At 36.9% G+C, this 13,976-nt stretch overlaps 1 protein-coding gene across 2 annotated transcripts in view; it reads right to left on the bottom strand.

Annotated features, from left to right (window-relative positions):
- LRP1B (LDL receptor related protein 1B) overlaps positions 1 to 13,976 on the bottom strand; it is a 626,862-nt gene that overhangs the window by 67,058 nt on the left and 545,828 nt on the right. For both annotated transcript variants that reach the window (XM_077784902.1, XM_077784903.1), the window contains exons 62-67: positions 13,655 to 13,803; positions 10,173 to 10,266; positions 8,975 to 9,091; positions 8,685 to 8,804; positions 6,251 to 6,370; positions 744 to 860 (exon numbers count right to left, since the gene is read on the bottom strand). In XM_077784902.1, the coding sequence (XP_077641028.1) occupies positions 744 to 860; positions 6,251 to 6,370; positions 8,685 to 8,804; positions 8,975 to 9,091; positions 10,173 to 10,266; positions 13,655 to 13,803 (717 nt within the window). The remainder of the gene's footprint in view (positions 1 to 743; positions 861 to 6,250; positions 6,371 to 8,684; positions 8,805 to 8,974; positions 9,092 to 10,172; positions 10,267 to 13,654; positions 13,804 to 13,976) is intronic.

The raw sequence follows: 13,976 nt of genomic DNA, 5'->3' as shown, positions 1-13,976 counted from the left end.
CTTTGTGAATTTCCGAGTAAAAAGGAAAAAACCACAGCAATTGTCAAGAGAAGGCACTTCAGAACTACTTAGGGAATGTTCCTCTTGAAATATTTTATAAAGACAGTAATTATTAGATAAAAGCATTACAAATTTTTCATTTCTTCCTGAGACCCAGATGGAAATTAACTCCCTCAAAGTGATATTGCACAGATTTATTAGGCCTTTGGGTTCCTCATGGGTAGGAGAGAACTGGGTAACTGAGCTATTTTGAATAACCACATCTACTTCTCAATGCAATTAAATACTAAAGAAATTGACTTCTCAATATGAAACAAGGCAAGTCATCTCAAGAATACAATGAATATAATGAGCAGGTCATGTTTGATCAAAATTCCTTGTTAACAAATGCTTATTACTTCACTTTTGAACAGTGTTTATGATTATTTGTTTGAAAATAAGAAATTTGGTATGTAACTAACTGTTAAGTATAAACTAATTGTAATATTTATAATTAATTCACCAGATTATTGACAGTTGAATGTCAGGCATTTTTTCATAGCTGATACAACTCTTTATAAGCAGAATTTGACCAGAATTTGAGAATTACAGCAAGGGACATTTTCAATTTTGGTCAGCTGATTTTCAGCAGATCAGAGGGTGTTGAATGAAAATATATGTGTTTTAAAAAAATTCAAAAGTTTTCTCTTGCACATTGCCAACCTGACTCTGTTCTAACATGGACCAAGGTAAAAGTTACTTACTGCAGTTTTCTTCATCAGAATTATCTCCACAATCATTCTGGCTGTCACATCTCCAGTGATCTGGAATGCAGTTGTTGTTTTTGCACTGGAACTCATGAGGTCCACAAGTTTTTTTATCTGTAATTCGGGTGAGTAATATTTACAGCATTGCAAACAAAGAGTCAAAATGAGAAAGACTCCCACTAAATGCATTATAAAGTTACTGGATGCATATAAGGATGAGCAACGATAATACTTGAAGTTTTACTTTCGGGAATAATTTATTTCTCATAACATTCTTTAAACTTCTATTTATACATTCATGCCCTAATACCCTTCTATAAATTCATACCCTAATCTTAAATTTGATGAAATTAAAATATGCAGTGCATAAACCATCATATAAAGTTTAAAAAATATTAAATTGAGAAGGGGTCACATGAGAGGGTATTAGGACACTGAATCTCAAGAACTGAATTCACTTTTCCTTGTATTTATCTGTAAGATTGCCCTAAAAAAGACCAGGTCACAGTAAACCACTAAAATATTGATTTGAAAAATGTGCAAAATATGTATTTCTCAAAACTTACTTTGACATATAATAATTTAGGACAGGAAATTTTGCACTTTGATTTAAATTTTTACCTGCTGATGGATTGGATATTACTCATATGAGGTAAAACATTACAAAGCCTATAGTACTGAGCTGAGGGAAATTTCCTTCAGGTTTTATATTTTCAATGAGCTTTTCTATTTAAAGAGGAGCATTGGAAGCCTCTTAGAGATGCATGAACACCCTGAACTCCTCCAGAAGGTAGGAGCTGCCTCTGTGTTTTCTGTGAGAAGCTCTTGAATAATTTGTTCAGCTTCTAAGGACTGAGATGAAATGAAGAAAATTAAAAAGTTATCAGTGACATTTTCAGTGGGGGAGGGAAAAAAAAAAAGTTTGCTTTGTAAAAGCCTCAATGACATATTTAAAATTACATGCCACTGTGCTATTGCATTAGAAAATGTTTAAATTTTCGTTAGGAAAAGTCAAAACATGTCAGAGCAGCTTCTCTCTACTCTCATGGCAACGCCAGGGCTGATAATGACTGACAAACAGCAGCTACAATCAACTCATTCCTCTGCTGCTGAACCACAAATTAGAGGTGTTAATTTGATGCTAGGGGCCAAAAGTTGCATTTTGTCTATTGTTTTAGCTGTGGCTCGGGAACCAGACTGATAAAACTACATTTGAGTACCAGGATTGGTGTTGCAGCTCAGTTGTGTGCACTCAAAAATCTGATCACTGCAATTCTGCCTTTTATGTCTGTTCTTTGTTCTCTGCCAATGTCACAATTGCAAGAAGTTTTCTCCCAAAGTATTTACTCCATGATATTTTTTTAATATTACAGTCTATGATACTTGCATCATAATATTTCAAATACTTGCACTGGCAAACAATTAAAAATATTTAATATTACAAAATGCAATAATATTCCTCCCACGCTTATCACACTCTTGTATTTTCATTCTGTAGCTCTGCAAAGGATGAAGTTCCAAACCTGAAATCCATCCTATGTTTATTAAAACACTTCCAGTAAAGTCTGCAATTTTCCACTAGAGTATTTGCCCACAAAATGAATTGTAGCACTAATGACAGATAACATCACAGCAACATATAAATACTCTATTTATCCCTCCACATTCAGTAGAAATACCAAGATTTAATCAGTAATACACAGAGCCAGAGATGACACCTATTCATTTCAGTTACCTGAATATGAAATATATCTTTTCTTACTCTTTAATAAAGAATTATTTAGTTCTCAAGGATACTAAATCCATTTTGTAGCATTTCCTTTCCTATAATTTGAAGAAAGGATAAATTAAAAAATCTAGATTTTCTTCACAAATCTGAAAACTTTATTTTTCCTCTGGGTTGAATGATCTCGTGTAGCATCTTACAACTGACAATGTCTTACAAACCAGATTTGTCTTGTATTCTTCTTCATATAAATGAGAACTGAGGGAAATACTGGGACACCAGGGATAGGATATAAAAAAGAGGAAAATTTGGGAACGTTGTGTACCAGTTATCTGATCTTTGAGAATGATGGATTAATTCATCTCAAAGGAAACAGTGCCAGACCTTCTTTATTGGGAATTGTGGAACCATGAAAAGCACACAGGGGCCCACACATATTTTGTCATCTCTGCCTTCAACACTAAATTCCTTTCTCATTTTTCTTAAAATGAGACCCCCCTTAAAGTGTGAAAGTTCAGATAGAAATGGTGCAAAGGCAAAGGAGCAAGCACTGATAATTACATTTTCATAATGGTCTCTTCAAATTGTTAAGAGATTCACTGACCTGCTGTAGCAGGAACAGCCCTTCCTTAGAAATTTGTGTGATCAGAGGGAGCTGCAAATGGTGCTGAACTGACCAGGATTTTATTTGAGAAATACTTCTAAATGAGCATGAGGAAAACAGGATGAAGGCTTAAATGGAGAAAAAAAACCAAAACAAGACAAAAAAGCCCATTTGCACCCTAAACACATTTTGATTCAAATATCAATCCCTGTGAATGAAACCACTAATTGTATGCATTGCTCTTTGGGGATTTTCAGTCCAAACATTTTTCACGTGTGTGCATTTGTGTGTGTGTGTCTGAGTGGGATAAAATCCAAAATTAAAAGGAATTTGGTTTTGATTCAGGATCAGTTGGTTGTCCTAGAGCTTGGCAGGCTGGCACCTATGATGGCTACAGGAAATTATAAACCTGTTGAATGAAGTTTAAGATTATGCAATGCATCCTTCAAGTGCCTCAAAGAAAATATTCTTTATCATCAGGAAAAAAGCCTACTTTTTTACTTTCACAGCTGAAACTAAAATCAATATTTTAAAAAGTGAGAAGGAAGAAAGCAGTCATGCCAGTGTTGACACATCAGGAAATAAAGACCTGAAACACACAAAACCTTTAAAGACTATTATAAAATCACTTTCCAAGACCGCATAGAGGTTTCTTCAATTTCTAACTCAAAATAGTCCATTTTAATGTAAAGTATCTAAGTTGTGAGCAAGGACTTTAATTGCCTGGACTGCTAGCACCAATGAACTTTATCTCTTGTTCTCTGAGAAACATCAGACACTCCCAAAGAAACCCACATTTCCTGATTCTACCTTCACTGTCGGAGTTGGAAAGCAACCACAAAAGAATAAATGCATTTACACTGCCTCTAGAAATGTACTCAGTGTAGTATCTCCAATAACACCCAGCAGCAGAAGTTGACTAAGCAAAATACATATGGACATGCAGCACTCAAGCAAAAAGAGATTCTTTTACACAAGTTTTGAACTGCAGACATTTTAGAAATGAACTCCAAACAATAACAAATTAGTGTTACATCAACATATGTAGATCCTTTTTATACTCATTCATGTATTTCATAGAATTTAATTCTATCAAACTTTGCACATAAAAATAACTATCTTTAACTTGAAAAATAAAATGCAGAAGACCAAGCTGTGTTGAAACTACTGCCATTGTAAGGTCACTTAACCATATTTCAAATGTTAAAAATATGGAAAACTTCAAAATATGATTAAACACACCCTGTTCTTGTCAAGGCTTAGCTGTTCCATGTGTACTCAACCATGTTTGGCACAGAAATTGTGACTATGGATAAATTATTCTGTCTCCTCCAATACAAAAAACAAGAGGAATGTATGCAGCCAGGAGATTAAAAATAAAGATGGGGGTGTTTTATCAGGGAAGTGTGTGGTGAAGCTGTGGAAGACCTTGCTGCAGCATGTTTTGAAAACTTCACAAAGACAAATGATGAATTATGGTATACAGAGGCATATTTGACTGAAAATATCTCTGATTCTTCAGTTGTTAGAGGATGGAAGAGTATCCCAGGGAAGGCTCAGTGTGGGCCTGCTTTGCTCAAATATTCCTGCCTAGAGACAGGACAAAAGTCAAGCTGAGTCTCAGAGATGAACCAACACCTCCAGCTGGATATATTGTGATTTGAAGAACCTTTTGAGCTTGGGACTGCACACATTGCTTCTCTATACTTTTTAGCCATTTGAGTAATTTTTATTCTGTCTATTGTAAAACTATGGCTCAGAGTGAAGTATTTATTCTAAACACGATTTTTCATATTTACTGTCAGTATTATTTCTTTTAAAAAAAGAAAAAAATTGTGACTTGAGGATATTATTAGAGGAAATATCTGACAACCATTTATGTCACATCAGTTGGGTGTGCACAGGCCAGGCAAAATGTGAATCCACAGTTTGGAAACTTGGAATGCTGTCCCAGTTGGAAAGCCACAGCATGTTGGAGATCCAGGTGATGTGGAATGGTGGAGGAGAAAGGAGCTGTGACATAGATCAGATAGTGAGGAGTGCAGGGCTGCTTCAATAACAGCCCAGAAATGGAGATGGAGTTTCCATCTTCTTTGCATTCACTGTTTCTTCAAGACAAATTATTCCTTGCACTGTAAACTTCTCACCACTTGACAGGAGTAATTATTTTCCCCATCCTGGCCATGCAAAAGATGGTCTTGGATTTTCAGTGCTGAGAAAGTTCATTTTCCCAGGCATATTTGCCACCTTCAGCATTTTTTATATGCTCATGTGTCGATTATTTGAAAAATATCCATGAAAAAGCAGCTCAGTGCTTTGTCCTTGACTGTAGCCTGTGGTTGTGTTACTCTGTTGTCCCAGAGATAAACCTGTCCAGGCACAGGTGTTTCATCAAACCATTCACTGATGTGTGGAAGAATAATGGTGAGAGCTTTAAATGTTCTATATTTGTCTTGTTCTCCTCCACCTCAGACCATTTTTCTGTATTTTCCTTTATAGACCAGTCTTGGAAGTTTCACAGTGTTTCTGCACATGTTTGTTGACATGGTTAGTGTGTGTCTTGCATTCACATCCATCTTCAGGGAATTTCCAGCAGTACTGATCCACTTACTCTGCCTCTGATTGTCTGTAATCCATTTCCCAGGCAGAATATTTGTATTTATTATTTTCTCTAATTACAACAGTAAGAGCTGACTCATAACTCCCTGGAGCTCACAGAGAGAAGTTGGCCAGGTCAAGTTAGAAACTGCTCTGAACCTATCTATACCATCAGTCTTAACTACCAGGATTTGCAAATTATTGTATTTTCACTATTTATGAACTTCAGCAGCAATTAAGTGCAGACTGAACTGATAGAAACTGGACAACTATATTTAAAAATAATGAATATCACCTTATCCTATGACAGCCACTACATTCTGTGCCACTTCCATGACTCTAAATGCCAAATGAGAGCCTCATTTGCAGCTCCTGCCAATAAAAAGTTGCACAATAGGAATTTTATGAACTACTCATACAGAGATTGCCATTCAGTAAGATCTGGATGAGTCATAGAGGTTCCAGATAGGTATTATAAACACTGAAAGAGGATGTAAAAAGTGGGAAGATTATTTCCTTTCGCTAAAAAAATGTCAAGCCACAGAAAAAGAGATGCAGAACCACTGGCATACTCACCACAGTTTGCTTCATCTGACCCATCTGCACAATCTGGGTCTTCATCACACACCCACAGCTTGGAAATGCAGTGTTTGGTTGTTTTACACTGGAAGTGGTCTGGAGAACAACTGTTTTCAGCTTTAAATAAAAGAATTCCAGATCAAAGTTAGAAATTTCTGCTAATATTCAAAATACGTGTTTTAAAGAAAAAAATATTAAGGATTCAAGAATCAGAAATTGGATATCTCTAGCATCATTTGTGTACTATCTGTAAGAAAAAAACATTCAGGTTTATACTGTTTATAGTTTTGTCATTTTCTTATATTTATTTTTTATTATTTTATTATTTTATATAAACATTAAGGCAAAAGAAATATAATGAACAAAGTGTATATTGCGAATATTCTCTTAACAGCTAATAGACTTACCATGGAGAGAATCAAATCACTTTAACAAAAATAAGACAAGCGTTTTACCTTACCTTTCTAAAATGACAGTTATAAATTCTGAGAGTCAGTTTATAAGACTAAGGCAGCTCTGGATGCTTTGATCAAAAACAGAATTAAAATTATGTATGATTTTTGTGAAATTCTGTGCTCTGTTAAATTGGGCAAATGTTGAGAAAAGTTTGACAAATATTTCACTTTATCAGTTTAGAACAACAATTTTTGAATGAATCCTGAAGCAATAAAAAGATGCAAAGATGCAGCTGAGCTCTCAGTCCTATTCTTTAAGGATGGTTTAAAAGTTTAACTGCATTAACCTCAGAACAGCCATTTAAAAACAACACAGATCCTCAGTGCACACATGATTCTAGATGTTCTTTAGAGATACACACTCCAAATGATTTTAAACTGAATTGACCATAGGAGAAAACCAGGAAACATTTGATAAGGTTTTCCCACATGTATGTATGCCCCACCTTTACCTAAGGAATTCTGTAGCACCTTTAAAACCTTTCTTACCCATGTTGAAAAGCAATTTGCTCCCTGATATTACTATTCTTGCTTTTTGGGTTTGCCAATATGAAAAATTTTAGCTTTGCTAAAAGTTGGTGTATTATTTCTTTCAGTGTCACATTTCCATAGACTTGAGTCATGTTCCTAACTGTACCACAACAAATAATTCTGATCCTCAGCTAGGACCCATCACCAGGGGATTTCACAGGGCTTTACAAGAAACTCCAGCACAATGACCTTCATTGTACATATGGAAAGACTTCAGTATGAAATGCGACTTTGAAAAGGTCACCTGGTAAGCAAAAGAGAACAGTGGAAGACCTAAAAGAAAAAAAAAAAAAAGTATTTTATGGATCCCAGACTGGTGACATTAGAGTGAGAGAGAATCTCACCTGTTACTTGTCTTGTGCAAGGAGCCCAAGTCAATGTGAACTCCCAGTCCCTGAGCTGTAGACTCTGCTGCTCTGATTTAACTTCTGCCAGCTACACCTCAAGCTTTTGGGAGCCTTCCATGTACCATGTGAAGTTCTTTCCAAGGGGGGAAAAAAGTAATCTCCCTTATCTTTCACAGGAGCTTTCCTGATCCCTCTTAATCAGTTTTTAAAGAAAGCCAACATGCAAACCAACACAAAATGCTTTCTACAAAACTTGTATTTACATCTCCCCTGAGTAGTTTGGAAGGCAGCCATCAAACATGACCATCCACAAAGCCTTTCTATCCTTAGCAACCCTTCTCCCCTTGCAGAAGGATTTGTTCTTTGCAGAAATGCAGCACATGCAAACCTTGAGAAAGCTGATCCAGAACAAGCAGCTCAGATCAGCAACAGATCTGAGCAGCGAAATCAGTAAAACACAGAGCTACATTTCAAGGCAGCCTCATCAGACACAAACTTATTCAACAAATTTCCATTATAAATATAAAAACATTTTCTCCACTCATAGCTAAGAAATGCAAAGTGAAAATAAATGTGTGAAAAGTAAGTTGCACTAAAAGCTGAGTTGCAGTAAATGGAAATCCAGTTACATAGATAAATGAATGAAATCCCCAGAGAAAGGGGAACAGAAAAGGTAAAAATAATCAATGAAACAAGAATGTAAAGGAGCTTTGGATCCACAGCTTTTCCTAAAAAAGACTGAAAAACATCTTTTTCCATTGAAATGTATTGCTGCAAGGCATAGCAGATGAAAGCTCAGGAATATGAGTCATTTGTGAGGTGGTTCAGAGTCAAATACATGTTTCAACCTCAGTCAAAAACCCAATTAAATGCCTGAAATTGTTTGTACCTCTCTCTTCTCTGCAATGACTTTAAAATTGCTGTTAATAAATTACATTTTAGTTTGCTCTTTTGTATATGAAGCATTACACACCAGTCCTGTGAATTAACTGTTTGCATGTTCTCAAATTGTTTTATATAGAGGACATTTACAGTGTTTTTACTCCAGTTCCCTGTTTAAAACCAGCTACAGAGCAAAGTTCTCTAAGCACAACTTACGACAGTCTCTTTCATCTTCTTCATCACCACAGTCATCCTGGCCATTGCACCTCAGGTTTATTGGGATACACTTCTGGTTCTTTGTGCACTTGAATTGCCCTGACAGACACACGTGTGTGTCTGTAAATTAAAAGAAAATTAAAAGACCAAGTTAAAATGATTAAAAGTTGAAAAGGTTCAAAAGTTCAAAGGTAGATGAAGAAAAATGCTGTTTGTTGGCAGCGTGTGAAACATGACATTTAAAGCAGCTTGGCCTGTTTCTGAAGCCTGCAGTGTATACAAGCACCTACCACAGTTCAGTTCATCAGAGTTGTCCCCACAGTCGTTCTCTCCATCACAGATAAAGGCTGGGAGAGCACAAAGCCCAGTTCCACACTGGAAACGTCCTGGCTGACATCTGAATTCAGCTGGGAAAAGACAAAACTGCTTATGAATACTACCAGAGCAATGGTTAAAGTCTCACTATTGCTGTTCTTACCCCATGGACTAATCCAATATACCCATAAACTTGTATTTCCTTTATAATCTCAGTCTGAGTATATATTAGTCATTAAAGGCTACACATATGATTGCAAGACTAATTTCAAAGTCTGATATCTTTAATTTGTGCAGCTCTAGTTACAGTGCTAATGACACAGAGTGAAAACCCCCTGCAGGTTGAAGCTTACCAAAGGCTCAACAGAGATGTGCAATTTTGGATCTAAACACTTGAGTTCAAGTCTGCTTTTAAGAAGCCCCCTATCCCACTATAATTTTATTTCCCAATGAAGGAATTGTTCCTTCTCCAGTCACTGTCATTAGAAATAATGAGCAATTATGTACCTCTATAGTAATATTACATATAAGTACAGAGTAGCTTAAAATAAAAACTGATGTGGAATAATTACATATGATAAAATTTGCTTCAGAGGCCTCTTTAGCAGGAGAAGAGAACTAATTATCAAATTGTAAAACTAAAGGTGAGGGATTTCAATACAAAAGAAATCAAATTAACTGTCAATTAACCAGAAGATTGTAGAATACATTGAACATTTTTTTCAAATATAAGCTTAAGGGAGGGAAGCGAGGATCACAAGGAAAACATTGTCATTGCTCAGAAAACTGCAATGAAGAATAAATAATGTGTATCTAAATGTCTACAATCGCAGCCAAACACAAGCAAATGAGATTAGAATCCCACATTTTTATTACACAGGAAAAAGAAAACCAAATAAACCTGTCAGAAGTATGTATTCACGCAAAGATTTCCACAACCTCAAAGCCACAGCTTCAAAATTAAAATCTTTAGTGAAAACATAACTGAGATGAAGTAAAGGTTTGAAAGATGAAAAATATGTATGATTTTCCAAACACCTTAATAGGCTCAGAGACCAAGGAGCATGAAGTTGTGCTGCAAACAGAAATGTCCACAAAAATCCTCTTCCTAAACTGATTTATAAAGTGTTCTATTTGGTTTGGGCCCTGCTGAGAGAGCCGGCGCGCACTCACGGCACTCGGCGGGCTCGTCGGAGCCGTCCCCGCAGTCATCCACCGTGTCGCACTTCCACCAGAACGGGATGCACTTGTCGGTCTTGCAACGGAACTGCAGAGAGGAAAGGCCAGCAGGAATAAAAGAGTTCATGCTGACATTAATTAATTTGTTTACTTATTTATTTATAAGCAGGAATGGCGCGGTTTATGAAAACCAGCTCTGCTGTGAGACAGGGGCTTCGAAATTTAACTCAAGGTAGAAATCAGTTTTGGATTGAGCTGGAGTCTGCTGTTTAAACTTGTTTAGTCTGTTAACTTCTTGTGCTTGCAAAAGAGAGACAGAGATTCTATACAGAGAAAACAAAGGTGATTCAAAGCTACTTGGAAAAGAATACAAGCATCCAAGCTGAAGAGAGATTAAGAGGGGCCTGACCAACCTTGGGGCTAAAGCAGACAGAAAAACTGAATCTGGGTTACAAGCACCACATTACATGACTGAAGAATTGCGCAGGCTCATAAAAATTGATAAGACAGTTTAATCCATATGCATATGTCTTTTATGCATATGCAACAGGCTAGAGAGATAAAATAGAGTCAGGAATTTTCGGAGGTGCCCGTATCCTTTAAAGGAAGCAATCCCATGTGTGCCCAACGCTAAAATAAATCATACCAATTTTACAACTTTCACAAGTTGTGTGGAGTGTTTTCTTCAGCAAATCAGCTGCTTGAGGCATTGATACATCAATAATTTTCTGGCTGTTAATTTTACAAAACTTGTGTTTTAAATTTTGGGTTTTTTTATTTGGAGATGTTTGGCACTGAGGTTGCCAAAGTGATAAAAATCACTGTAGCTTCAATGATTGTTATGCTGGCTTACAATGCCCCAGCACAAACTGCTCATTACATTTTGCTGTATTCTGTGATTTCATTCTTGAAGGTCTTAATCAAAGCAAACACTTCAATTCTCACTTTTTGCAGACTGTTGAAGCAGACAACATTTTTTCAGATAAACCCAAACACTCACAGTTGAAAAGAGTCTTAATGTGTGGTGCTGTGTACAGTATTGCTTACATTGTTTGAATTAAATGAAAAAATCAAATGTAAAGCCTTCCAGACTTTCAAAAGGATAAAACATCTGTAGAAAAAAAAAAGAAAAATCTTTTGTGGGAAGCCTGTGCATTTACACTCTACTCAGGTGAGTAGAGTACTTTGTTCTGACTGAAAGAGGAATGCAAACAAAAAGAAATGGTAAAAACTGATGTAATTTTCTATGAGGCTCATTTCAGGGACAGAAATCTGGGTAGATTATCAGCCAGCTTTTAAGAAATGTTGGTTTTCCTACCTGGTGTCTCTGTGAACACAGAAAGGAAAGAAACCAAAATATTTAGAAAGGCAAGATATTTAATTTTCTGTCTCTGGGCAGCTTTTTTTCACATTTTAAAAATCACTGATTATTCAATAAATCTGTATTTAAATGATATATTAAATTTAGTGCGAAAATACTTGCATTCCTTTCTAATCTGAGGAGACAAAACCCTGCAAAATCAGGGATCAAGGCCATATAGGTCTTAAATGGATGATTTTTTGGTGTTCAAGAGTCTAATGGGATTTGTATTAAAAAATTTCTCATGCCAGATTGGCCATCATGGGGTGGTCTGGAGAGGCAAGGTCAGTTTATGGACCATCCAACTCCTTCCCATCAGAAATACCAAAGGTGGCTGTGGTGTCAAAAATTATGACATTGTAGGAGCAGCTCTGATCTGACAGCATAATCTGAAAATCTTAAGGAGAGACAAAATTTTGCCACTGATCTCTGCATCTGATGCCATCAGACTGATGAGTTATCAAAGAGTAAACAGATTGCAAACCTGGAAAAAAATTATGAATAACCAATGCCAACCTCTAACTTCCTGTCTGAAGCTGCCTCTTTCACATAATTCTGCTCTTCACTGTGGATTCCACAAGTGATAACATATTGCTCCTTTAGTGTCCAAGATGTGATGCTATTTCTTCAATTCATATTACCACTGAATTAATTAGACTGGAATGGAGCCATTCAGTCAACTATTAGTATATAAATTCATTGTGGAATAAGCTTCTAGTATCACTTAAAGGAATTTTTTGAAGTGTCTATTTTTTTAAGCTAAATTTGAGGAACTAAATAAGGGGCAAAATTCTAAAATTGGGAATTTTTAGAAGTGATTTGCATCTGAAGAAAACAGAGAAAGCAAGGCCTCTTACATAAAATTATTATTTGAGTGAAACTGTACCTCTTCTATTTAGATGGCTACTGCTTCCTAAAAATTAGGAGTAAAACTATTTTCCTTAATGTTGGAAATTATTTTCACACATCATGATATAGAACATTGTAACAAGTCATTAGCACACCTCAAATAAAAAGGAACTATTAGAAAATCAGACTATTAAAAATATTTTAAAAGCCATATGTACTATAGCAATCAACCATTTAATTGTCTGGTTAGAACAATCCAAAGGCTTTTATCAAAGTGGTTCTCTTATATGAAAATCAGAATATTCTACTTATTTACCTTACATTTTAAGAAAAAAGTAATAAATGCTTCTTTTAAGTAACAGGGAATGCAGTTTGGTGCTTTAATTGATGAAATTTTTTCCATTTTACATATTGGATTATTTTAAACACAAGTCTATCATTTTCCAATCTTTCTAACTAGACTGAGCTTGTCTTTTTTTAATGTAAAATTCATTCATGCATCCCAAATCACTGTTATACACACTTTGTATTTGATATTTCAGACAAATATTTTTTTCAGGGCTATTTTTATGGGTTTAGCAGCTGTATTTGTTCTGGTGACTGGCAGGAGCACCAACATTTGAAAGTGAACGAGTCCTGCATTCTCTGGAGAAAAAGCCACTTGCAAGTGTTTCCCTCTAACAACCTTGTTGACGAAACGCTCTGCGGAATCTCGTCCAACTGGGATTCCTGCTTCAGATGCATTTGCAGAGGGCTTTGGCCACAAACCATGGCAGGCAGGGCACTGAGGGGAGGGGACACCTGACCAGGCCATGGTGGGAAGTGGGCTCATGGGAATTAGTAGAGTGCTAATTAATAGTGTGCACATTAATAGTGTGCTAATACAACCATCACTGACCATTTGGTCAAGTTTCCAGTTCTCCCTCTCCCTTGGTTCAGGACTTTTTTCTTATTAGGTCATGTTCTGAGCTCACCCTCCTGACTGGACCTTGTGCCCCTATACCTGGCTGCCCAAGGGGTTTTTGGAATCTAGCTCTGTTCCCTGCACCCCATTTGCTATTTTCCTTATTAAAGTTTTTATTTTCCAGGCTAGATCCATCGCTCCCGTTGCTCTTCCATTAGCCACTCCTCCTGGCAGGGAGATCACTGCGAGCTTTCAAGCTCACAACGCTCCAAGTGCCCCTCTGAGTGTTGATCTGCCCCATTGCCTGGGTGAGGCCAGCATTCCCTGTCCCAGCAGGAGCAGAGCAATCCCTCCAGGCTGTACCTGGCTGGCGGTGCAGTTGGACAGGCACGTCCTGTTGTCGGCGGCCAGGTAGAAGTTGGTGGGGCAGGCACAGGAGTGCAGCTTGTCAGGGGCCAGCAGGCACAGGTGGCTGCAGCCACCGTTGTTCAGCGTGCACACGTGTCTGGACACTGTGGACAGAAGAAGGGGAGGGAGATCAGAGCCTCTTATCTCAGCACGCTTTGGGGTATCTGCTTTATGGAGGAAGAAAAATGGTGTGCCATGTTCTGTCTTTACAGTGCAATGTATCAGATCAAAAACCCACAGAGGCAAGCTCTTCCTGCTGCCTTTAAGCTATTCTCTG

The sequence above is a fragment of the Lonchura striata genome, chromosome 8 (genome assembly GCF_046129695.1).
Source record: "Lonchura striata isolate bLonStr1 chromosome 8, bLonStr1.mat, whole genome shotgun sequence".
Taxonomy (NCBI): domain Eukaryota; kingdom Metazoa; phylum Chordata; class Aves; order Passeriformes; family Estrildidae; genus Lonchura; species Lonchura striata.
The sequence above is the reverse complement of the archived record's forward strand: the minus strand, read 5'-3'. Positions and strand labels throughout refer to the sequence as shown.